At 42.0% G+C, this 11,839-nt stretch overlaps 1 protein-coding gene across 2 annotated transcripts in view; it reads right to left on the bottom strand.

Moving 5' to 3' along the window:
- Positions 1–4,465: 4,465 nt before the first annotated feature.
- The window catches only part of PTCH1 (patched 1), a 101,035-nt gene continuing 93,661 nt past the window's right edge, over positions 4,466–11,839 (bottom strand). For both annotated transcript variants that reach the window (XM_044446302.1, XM_044446303.1), the window contains exons 23-24: positions 10,277–10,808; positions 4,466–8,314 (exon numbers count right to left, since the gene is read on the bottom strand). In XM_044446302.1, coding sequence (XP_044302237.1) covers positions 10,278–10,808 — 531 coding nt within the window. In that variant the 3' untranslated portion in view covers positions 4,466–8,314; position 10,277. The remainder of the gene's footprint in view (positions 8,315–10,276; positions 10,809–11,839) is intronic.

Here is an 11,839-nt window from a genome sequence, read left to right as displayed (position 1 = left end):
GGCCCTTGTATGTGCCTATAATCAGGTATACCCGGGCAAGAGTGGCACAGAAACTACATCTCGCTGCTTCTGTTCAATCTTTTATTTGTTGTCCAGTGGAGCTTTTTAAGGTTGTCCAGGGCCTATCACATGCTGCCCAAAGAATGTTGTAGACCCATCTGAGGCCCACTGTAACATACTTGCTAGGCGCTTCCAGGAAAGAAAGTTCTTGCATCTCTCAGGACATAGACTTCAGCACTACAACAGCTTTATCTGGTGAGGTTTCCCAGAACACAGACTGGTCTCATTGACTGGATCAGTTTCAGCTAGTGCAGCTTGAGGATATTGACAAGGTTCTTGAAGAAGTTAATGCAACCACCTCTATTCTAGATCCCTGGCCCCCTTGGCTAATAAAAAAAGGCAGAAAGGAAAAAGGCAGCTGGTTCAGGGCGGTGATTAATGGCTGCTCCTGAAAGGGAGGGGTCTCATGCTACCTGAAAAAGGTGGTGGTATGACTGCATTTCACAGATCGCTCCCTGGACCCAGAGCATGCTAACAACTTCAGGCAGGTGGCAAAAGTGACTTTCCTGGGCAAGGTTCTCGAGTGGGTAGTGACCAATAAGCTCCAGCCCTACTAAGCTTGGGACCGCAATATCCGATGTACACCTCTCCCAGCCTCAATCTACCCAGACTCTACAGTCTGCGTCTGGGGCCTTCCTCCAACTGTCAACTCCAAGGGAGGCCTGGAAAGAGGCCACAAAGAGATCTTTTCCTCACTGAGGCCCATCTGATGCCAACATTGTCACCTGTTTGGTAAAGGTTAAAAGTGCCCTCTATCGTCAGGCATTTAGTGCATACAATGGCATATGTCTATTGTTTTAATCAGGTCTAGCTTTACTGAAATTGCTTTAGATGTTCAAACTGTTTTAAATTTTGTATATTCAAATTTTAAACCATTTTAAATACTGGAATTTTATACTGTGTTCTATTGTATCTGTACTTTTAATTGTATCTCTTTTTATAGCACTTAGAAGTTGTTGTGAACTACCCGGCTTCAGCTATCAGATAACATAGAAATTACATAAATAAACTTGAACAAGCAGGCCCAGTGCAATCGCACAGACCCGCTGGAGGCACAGGAAGCTCCTCAGTTTAGCTGAGTTTTGCCACAGCAAAAAGTCATCTTTGTGGTGACTCTGTGTGTTTTTGATTTGGTTTCTGCCTCCAGTCCTGGAATGTCATCAGTTCTGGCTTGACTCCCACCTGTTCCTATTGTTTTTGCCTCTGGTCCTGCAGTGCCTTTCCAGGTGGCTGACACATGCCTTTTCCTCTTGCTGCTGTCACCTCTGGTCCAGTTTGGCTTGATGGGTTATCTGTCCACCTCCATCACCCTGGTCCTCATTTTCCAGTTGAAGACAACTGCTGCTTAAGTCCTATTGCGCACAATGATTGTGCAAGTAGGCCCAGTGTCTTCCAGTGATTCCTACCTGGGGCTCAGCTTTCCTTTTTTCTGGATTAAAAGTGGAAAGATGTTTCCTTTTTACCATCAAAAAGAAGCAGAGTTAGATACCTATATCTACATAGAGATGTAACATTTTAGTCAGCTCCCCTTTGCAGGAGTTGCCCAGTGATACTGCCTCCTGGTGTTCCATTCCCCATGTATAGTCAGCTCAGAAACCAGACAGTTTTTCCTGGACAATGCGAATACTCCTGGGATTCCCTGCACACTCCGCTGCTCTTACGCGGCTTATGTCAGAGAATCTCACTGCATCCTCATTCCCCGCTTTGGAATAATGTCACTGCCCTCATATTGTATGGTTGCTGCATACTGCCTGCCCCAGGACAGATGCCTCCAAGTCAGTGTTTTAATTGCTTACAGTAGACTCTCTCTGTCTGGTTATAACTGTGTACATTGATGGTGTTATTTTACAACAATAATGCATTAAATTAGATCAATATGCCAGAATGTCTACATGGTAAGTGGCACCTACAGCCATCAATCCAGGTCCAGATATACCATCTCTGTGCATGTGAGAGAGAAAAGGAATAATTTGTATTTTTGTGGAGAAAGGCCTAAGAATTAAATGACTATTTTTTAAAAAAAGCCAAGGCTCTTCCCTCCTGGGGATCAAACATGCTTCCTTCATGTAAACAGGACTCCTCACCCCTATCCTCACACACACTTTGTCTGCTAGACATAGACTAGAAATCTCACACTTCTCACCTTCCTCTTCTACCTTTCTGGGTTGTTGAAAAGCTTTCAGTGTCCTTTATATCTCGGCATATTTGTGAGGCACACCATGTCTAGACTCCTCTCCTACAGGCTTGCCCAAGTCCGCACAGCCATGTCTCTTCTTTCACTCCATAGAGTTAAAAGAGGAGAAATTCCTTATGAAAACAGATAATCTTTTGAACATCATTCATGGGTAATCCTCTTTACAAGTATGTTTTAGGTTTATCTTTAAGAGTGTCTGACTTAGATTACTTGAGATGCATTCCTTTAGCTGATAGGTCCTGTGTGGCTGGAGTCCCCATTGCCACCCCACTGTGAAAGCCCTCTGAGTTTGTAGCAGGGATTCCATCTTAGGAGGGCCCTCCCTCCATCCTTGCGACTCCTGTGCTTCTTTCTGCACTGGGTCAGCCTCTTGCGGGAGAACAATGCCTTTGGAGCAAGCACTGGGGAGGAGCAATCTGGGGTCAGGGAGAGGAAGAGCCAGGTGCTGCTGTCCTTTGGAGAATCCACGCCATGCCTCAACCCCTCCTCCTCGTGGGCAGAGGCATCAGCCCCAGGCAGCCAAAATCATCCATCTTAGTATTTTGCAGGAGAAAAGGTGCCTCTCACATGTCCTACACTTGACTGGATGTCCACAACCTTGAGTTCCAGGGTTCCAGGGCAGTCTCGAGACAAAGTCTCTAGGAGGAAGAACGAATCTGCAACTCCCAGCATAGGCTTTGTAGGCCTTTTTTCCATCTAAACATCCATAGGTTTGTTCCCTTAAAATAAACTTTAGTCAATTTTGTGCTGGCTCTCTGTATTTCCCTACACTACTTACAGTGTGGTGCCAGATAGACAAATCATAAAAGTTAATGCCATCAAAAACTCAAGAGGACTTTGGATGGACTTTGTAGGCACCACAAGATCACAATAAGGGAGGCCTAAATTTATTGCCTAAACTTCATGTTCAGCTTTGACAGATGTAAGAAGAGGACTCTGGACTATTAAACTGTATTTAAACTGGATTTAATGCAGTTTAATAGCTTAATAGTCCAGATATATTTTGCTGTGTTTAAAGTGCCCCTGGACTCTTTATGCATTTTCTTTTTTTTCTGATCTGGAATAACCTGCTATTCTTTGGAAAATAGTGCCAGAATCAAACAGAGCATGCTATGTTCTCTGGGCAGTAGAGCAGCTTCAGGCCAGTAGAGCAGCTTCAGTTACCCAAAGACAGACCTATGATCAGTGAACCTTTTTCATCCTGAAGGGCAAGTTCAATTTCAGGGAAGCTCTGGGAGGCCACATTCTGGTGGTGAGCAAAGGGGCAAAATTGCCAGCATGAACACTTCATTAGCACCAGCAACGTTTCAGTCCTTTAGAATGGGGGAAAGGTTCACAAACGCTGGGAAGCCACCAAGCAGTGGATCATGGGGGAAAGGGGCACGGCCATCTGGGTAATCCAAAAGGGCAAGATTGGGACCTCAGGTGGGCTGAATTGGGCTCACCCTCGGCTACAGGTTCTGCACCCCTGTCATACACCAAGGATTTGTCACAACTTTTTGAAATAGATTTGGTGCAGAACCATTAACATCCTTCATAAAATATTCCATGCTGTAAAATGATAGTGCTCTTTGATAAAAAGGTTGCCAACAATACTCTTCCTGCTAGCTTGTCTGGCTCAAAATTCAAAAGATGCAAGTCTCCACTTCTTAAATAAACATTCCACAAACAGCCAAATACGTAAGCAATAAGTTATAATAATTTTTATTCATGTTAGAATTTCTATCAGTGTTTGAACATTAATGTTTAGAGAGTTTGTACAAATTTTCACTCATGATTTAAAATTGAGAACCACACTAGATCACAAAATGGTAAACCTAAAACAGTTCAGAATGACATGAAACATCCACACTCTCTTTTAACACTGTTATCGTTTGTTTGTTTGTTTGCAAATGGGACTTGTCATGGAAAGTGTGCATTGTATTTATGTCTCAGCAATGTTCCAAAACATAATGGTATCATCATTACATATAAACTCTTTAAAAATATAATTCTGTCAAAAGAATTGAGGACTACTATGTACACTACAAAAATAAATTTTCATATAAATAAATTATATGGCATACTTTTATCTTTGTAACTGAAACACAAACCCATTCCTGCTAAAAACAGAAACAAAAAACACAGGCAGACAATGAGACCCAGTCTGAATATTTTTTCCTTTTAACTCCTTGCTCTAAAAAGCTACAAAATGAGTCCTTAATGTAAATGTTATATACTCTCTTCCTATTTAACATTAGTAAGCATTCTATACAAATAAAAATTCAATTATAAAGTAAAAACATAGCTGTAATAGTGTTTCCAATAGAAATAAAATCCCTGCATTGTGTTTGTTATAAACTGGCATGACAAATACTGTACGAACACATTCTTATGATACAAAAATATAAATATCAACAACAATTAAAGTTAAAAACTAAAACAACCAGCCACTGAGATCTCCTTTTGCCAATGTGACAAGAAGAGAAAATGGTCTATATACTATGCACTGAGAAGCAGGTATCTCACACAAGGGACCTCTCTCTCTCTCTCACACACACACACACACGGGAAGGCTAAGGTGAAGGGGCTTCAGAGCACAACACTCTTTCCACTTTTCCCTCTTCCTTTCTTTAATGGAAGTAGAGTGGGATGGACTGACTGATTGGTCCCAAAATAATACCAGTGGTAAGCCGTGGTGACCTCCAACACGACAGCAATGGGCTGTGGAGGGTAGCCTACCGTTAGCATCACACATATAGCTTTTTAAAATATCATACCGACATCTCCACACTGCCACTGCTCAGTTGGGGGCATGGTGTCTTTTGGCCACAAAGTGTTTTTATGTTACGACAGGGAACAGGGTCAGTAGACTGAACTTTGTTGTCCTACTAAAAAGTAGCTTATGTACTAATGAATCAATGACATGCCTTCTTGCTTTTACCAATGTTCATGTTAGGTAGTTGTTAGGAGCCATCTCACACTTTCAAGGCCAGGGACAGAAAAGGGCTGCTTGCACTACACTTTCATTATAAATGGTCTAGCAGGGCTGAAGGAAAATCTGTGGGCAGAAACTTAGCCTGGCAGAAGCGTATCTCCATTCAAATAATGTTTGAAACTGAGGGTCTGTTAAAACAGGTATCTCAAGTCAGCCCAATATGGGCCACCGGGGGTTTAACTGTGACACACTGGGATTCCCCAAGACCAAGCCAAATTTGCAGAACCCCACACCCCATATTAGGTATTTTTCCTAAACAGAGAGGCCTTCTGAGCCAGTTTGGTAAGGTGTATAAATAGGGCCTTCTTTCTGGTTCAGTTTGCCAACAGCGAATTGGCCAACCCATCAATAAGCACAATTCAGAAGCAAATTCTGTTGGGAAATTCTGCCAAAATTAGTGGGACTTGTCTAAGAGCATTGCCAGTATCAGGCAGGCTGCACCTCATCAAGAAATGGCATTCAAACATCACAAGATCATTCTACTTCAGTGATATGGGTGGTCTTATATAAACTGGATGCACAGCGTTTTGTGAGTGCTTTGCATCATTTCTATACATTCTTCTGGGTCTTATATAAAGGATCAATAGTCTAACTTCCCCTTGAGATATGTTTGCGCTCCTTCCACAAGGAGGGCTCATGCATCTTTTAATGAGCAGAATGCAGGAGCTCCTCCCTTTGGATGAGCCTGGGAGCCAGCAGAGAGAATGTACATCACCAGCCTCTGTCGCTACATCCAGATATCATGCTGTGCTTAACAAAGAGGGTAGGTCAACTGTGCTGACTTTGTGCCCTTTGCATATTTCTCTGGATACAAGATGGACTTGTTTGTTTTAAAAGAAAGCCCAAAAAAAAAAAAACTTCAAATAGTACTAAAATGATATTTAATAAAATAGTAAAAAACTCAACACGTTTCAGTATACAAAATACAATCTCTGTTTTCTTCTTCCCCCATAGGAGGTCTTTGCTGAAATGTGTTGGGCATCTTATTGTTTTATTAAATTTTATGCATATTCCTCTGTACAAGTTCATGCCTTTGGTGCTAACCCTTTTTCTCTGATTGTTTTAAATATGTCTATTAGTTAATTCCTTGCTCTAAGAAAGGGCTGGGAAAGAATGTACGAAGAGTGTATGTTAATTTTAAAAAGTTACTTTATTCTGCTAATTCAAGGAATATTTTCATTATTAAAAATGCTACTGTAACACTGTGAAAAGAACAATTCATGATGTGAGCATCCACTGTTAGTAGCTTGGATGCATTAAGAAATTGATTTAATTGCCATCTGAACAGAAGCTCTTCTTAATTTATTTGAAATTCTCATAAAAATATTGGTAGGAAGAATATAACTATGTCAATTATGTTCAGAATGCCTTTACAAAGTTCAGCGTGCAGCAAAGTCTTTAATATGATTATCCAAATGCCTTTATCAGCATCTCCCAAGGCGTTCAACCAGTTGGCTTTTAAGAGCCTTTTGCTGCAAACTAGCCATCTAGTTATGGTGCTGTGCTTCACTAAGGATGGAATGCCATTCCAATGCTACTAGGAGATACAAGTTTAGCCACTGAATGGATGGGCAGGGAAGCTTAGGCAGCAGTGGCAGGCAGTGCTAGGTGTCCAAAAGATCCAGGACTCAGACCTACAGGTGGAAAAAAGGCACTAGTTTGCATTTGCTAATTAACATATGCTCTAAAATCTCTGTATCCGTCTTTAAAAGACCCGTTCTTCTAAGGATACTCCTATTAGTGACAGGAGAATCTGCAGAAAAAAACACAGGCAGAAAGAGTCAAGGAAGGGCAGCAGGAGAGGAAGCAAATGTGGGCCAAAAGCCAACTAAACTAAGATGTAACAGCCATCATCAGGGCCCTTATACCTTTATTACAGAAAGCATCCATGGACCACAAGGTGGTGGAGACACATGGCCTCCCAGATTCAGAGCTACAGCCCTAGTGAGTTGCCCTATAACATCACTAACATGCAGATCAGGTTATTTCCCTAGAAAGCCAAATGCCGCATAACTGAAGTAACAAAATTGAAGGCCATAAATACCGATTCCTAATCTCTATTCTGTTTTATCTCGGTCCTTTGATGCGGTTGGTAGCAGTGGCTGATCTCCAATGATACTTGTAGTTCTCTACAAGACTAGCTATAAGCCTGCATCCAGCTGCACACGTGGGCATTGGACTAATTTCAGTGTCAGGTCTTCACAAATTAAATGTGGGCTGGATTGTAGCCTTACCCAAGAAAGATTACCCCAGTGAACAAAATCCTCCTGGAAAATCCCCTGCACATGAGCTGTTGATTATGGGATGGAGTGGCCCAAAAACCATCTACTTGCACATGCAACATTCATTTCAGTGAGTCATGTATCTGATGCTCTTGATAGTCTGTGCTTGACATAGTCCTTACAGTACACAAACATGCACATCGCAACAGAACTCACACATTTTTGCTTGCTTCACTCACCAAGGTTAACCCACTGCTCTTCATATTTGTTCATCACACACACACAGAAAAAAGAAAAAGAAAAAATTATCACGCATAGCGTGTTTGAAAGTCAACAGAAACATTTCATACTACCACAGGGCTGTGATATGGAAATTTTAAAATACTTTAACACACACACATGCGCATGCGCGCACACACACACCTTTACCAAAAACAAACAAAAATAAAATCCTAATACGTTAGCAATATTTGCATAGAATTATACACGTAAATTATACAATATTTAAGCAGCAGCAACATATGCTGAAATTTACGACTAGATTAAGCTTAGTTGTAGTACAGAGATCAATGTACAATAAAGTACAGAATACCGACAATAGTCCCCACTCTGTTAAACAGGAGTTAAAACAACTCCAGATTATACTATTTTACACAGTTTCTCTTGTATATTACACATGTGTACATCTTTTAAATATTTATAGAAATATTTCACAAAATTATACAATAGGTTACAGTAACAGGGAACTGTTGTCCTGATGCAGCATTGTCCTTTTCCATAACTTCAAGCAGTTTCTCTTCAAGCAGTTCTGGAAAGAGGAGGTTTCCCATCTTTGGCCTCTTCTTTGCTTCAGTTATTTCCCTGTACAAATAGAGACAAAAAAAGGAGCCCCACTGTTCACCTAAAGTTCAGCAAAGATAAATAAATCACCTCAGCCCCAAGCCATCTGACAAGTCCTGCAATTAAAAGCTAGGAGGCCGATGTTCTTTTTCCAGCATTGGCAGTGGCTTCCTGTGGCCAAATAATTTAAACAGGGTTTTTTAAACGCCTTGTTAATTTTCAATATTTCCATTTCTAGGTAGCTCACGATGCATCTCTGCCCAGGTTTGCAAGCACAACTGACAGAGGTATGTCATATTGTTCACAAGTTGTACCAACATCTCAAGTAAATGAGCACCATTAAAAATCTGACTCCTTGATGTCCCTACACTCACTATCCTTTGAATCCTTTGTGAGGTTTTTTGGGATTTTTCTGTGTTTTTATTGTTGTTATTTTATTGTATTATATATGCCCAACTTAATATTATTGTTTTTATTGTGTATGTTGGTGTTATTATACATCTTGTAACCCACACAGAGAGTCAGCTTGGCTAAAGGGTGGGATAGAAATGTAATTAATTAAATGTAATTAAATGTAATGTATATCTATATATATCTCCTAGAAGTGAAAAAGGATTACAGGGAATTCAGTGTAATATTGTAAGGCAGGCTTGCTCTAAACCAGGTTATCCCAGCTCCTCATATGTTTCCAAGGAAATGAATGGGACTTCTCACAGATGTCTCCATAGTTCTTTTAATTTAGTTTTTCTATCATTAGATATAACTTAGAGCAATTTGTTTTTCTGTATCTGCTCTTCTGCATTGCTCATTTGCCTATTGCCTCTTTCCCCTCCCAGCAGCAGATTCACGGAACTACTGCTCTTTTTTAGTGCTATGTATATTAGTCCCAGGCTCATGCACCCGCCAGTCCTCTCCAGAAGCATCTGCTCATGTTTTCAACAGAACACAGTCTGCTATGTCCCAGCCTAGACAAACTGGGTTAACTAGATATTATTGATGCAAGCAAAATCAAACCAACGAAAATGGACATGCGTACTAGTTCCTATCTTGTTATGGCCCCCGTGGAAGAGGAGCACGGAGGGATAAGATCACTGGCTATAGACTTGTACCTGTAATGCTTAATTACAATTTAGCATTGCATGTAAATCAGGGCTGAGACCAACCAGCTATGTCCAACATTAGGAGAGTACACAACAAACCTGAGACCTCCACCCATGCAGGCCCCATGTTGGTCCACCCACCAGACTATCTAGGCCTCATCTGAAATAAGTGTAGACTGAAAGTTTCCAGGCCCTGGTGCACAGCACTATGATGCATCAGGGTCAAACTCCTCCGAGGGCATTCTGGCCTCTGATTAAGTACATCCTCCTTGATATTTCTCATTTAAAAAGTCAGGGAGGGCTCTAATAGGCAGAGGAAGAATGCTGTAATAGGGTTTCAATCCTGCACACATGCATTCATGTGCAGTGCATTCAGTGGCAGTCAGAAAAGTTATGGGAGGGGAAGCAATAAGGCACCACCACCGAGCTGTGGCAGCCAAGTCAGATCTTACAAACCACAAGGTGAAGCAGGGGCACAGGGATGCTGGGCTACCGTCAATAAGGGCAAGAAGCCTCTTCCTTTCTAGCGACTGATCAGTGCACCTGGGTAGACAATCATTTAGGATATTGTCCAGGAAATCTGTGGCCCACCAGACATACTTGGATCCTAAGTCCTATCAGTGTGCCAATATTATGGGAGCTGCAGTCTAACAAAATCTGGATGGCCACAAGTGCCAGAGGTGTCAATTCAGAGCTAAGATTTGCCACACTGACCTTTTAATTCCTACTCCCTGAAATGTTTTCTGTAATAAGCTGGCGCTCTTGATTTTTGGGAGCTAGAGCCGGCTTCCAGACTAAGAGAGCTCCATACACATGGTTTTGGATTGCTCCATGCCTGCAGCTGGAATAGAAAATGTTACCTAGCGGGGATGAAAAGCCTTACCTTACTCTGAGCTGTTGCTACAAGTCCTTTCTTCACATTCAACATCTTGCAGTTCTATTACTTCTACTTTAGAGTTCCTCCTCTCACACCGGACATTGAAAGGCACATGAGGGTCCTCAAATTGTCCATGGTCGGCTTCATGGTATCCCTCGTAGGGTGGAAAGCCTCCCCCACAAGTATTGTGACCATGCACGGCAGGATGCACAGCGACAGTAACTGAAGCGGAGGCAGTCACAGTAGTGATCGGCTGGCAGTAAGGCGGCACCGAAGCCCCTGTGGCAGTGAAGGTGGGGTTTCTGATGTTCTGAGACTGAGCTCTATGACTAGAAAAGTCCCTATTATTAGGGCAAGAATGCCCCTCAGTAGACATTTCAAAAGCATCCCTGCGTGGCCGATATGGGGGTGGCCGGAGTCCTTCCCTTGGTTCTCTTTTGGGTTTCTTATGTTGATGCCATGCTTGCTGGGATCCAGGCTCTTGGTTAGGCTGTGATCTTGGACTTGGCTGCGCATACCTCATCTCTGGCTGGATCACCTGGAAATGAAAGAGGCAGCAAAACCTTTGAATGCATCTATGAAAGAAAATGATTGCGTCTGCTAGATACCCTACCATGGCCTAACAAGGAATCAGGTTTTCTCAGACAAATTCTGACAGTGTAATTTTGGAGGTTAACAGGTGCTCTCCTTACAGTATGTTCTCCAAAAGTTGTAACAAGTGACAAGGCATATCATGACAGCAGGGGCTGTGGCTCAGCAGTGGACCATGTTTTGTAGATAAAAGGTCCCAGGTTCAATGCCTGGCATCTCCAGGAAGGGCAGGAAAAGTTCCTGCTTGAAATCCTGAATGGCTACTACCATTCAGTTTCAACCACACCGGGTTAGAGGGGCCAGTGATCTAACCTGGTGTAAAGCAGTTCTCTTAAATGACGGTATATGAATGCGCACAAACACACTTCCCTCAAACTCAGCAGCGGGTAATTCTAAGCTTCTGACACATTTATCAGTATATTTCAAGAAGATGGATGGAATCAATCTCCAAAGTAGCTCCCTAACCAAATAGTTGGGCTGCAGCAGAAATTGTGGTTCAGCTTGGGTATGCGTACACAGGATGTTAGTGGGATGTAAGCATCTGGGATGTAAGTTGTAAGAATCTGGTTTTTTGGATCTTAGTAAAAAGCGTGAAGCACAGCAGCCACATAAATCAAACAACCATGACCAACTCAAAATGTGGTTCAGCCTGTACCTATTTTTAGGCCTCTACTTATTTGCATTTCATCCCAGATGCAGCACTGGATAGTAATGGGGGAGGGAAATATTTTTCCCTCTGTACTTGTACAACGGCCAGCATTTGGTGCTTTAATTATTTCAGAATGTGGTTTATAACACCTTCAGTGAAATCTTTATGATCTGTGCTATCCAATATGTTGGGTAGATTTCTTATTCTTTTTAAGGGTGCAATCCAATTGCTTGGAGGCTTACAAACATCCAATGGCAAGAGCAAGCTGCACTGTGCCTTGACCCAGCTTTTTACCTAGGGAACCATATGGGGCTGTCTACATAAAGCTC

This window comes from Varanus komodoensis, unplaced genomic scaffold (assembly GCF_004798865.1).
Source record: "Varanus komodoensis strain SLA01 unplaced genomic scaffold, ASM479886v1 scaffold5, whole genome shotgun sequence".
Lineage (NCBI taxonomy): Eukaryota > Metazoa > Chordata > Lepidosauria > Squamata > Varanidae > Varanus > Varanus komodoensis.
Note: the sequence above shows the minus strand (reverse complement) of the source record. Positions and strands in the feature narration are given on the sequence as shown.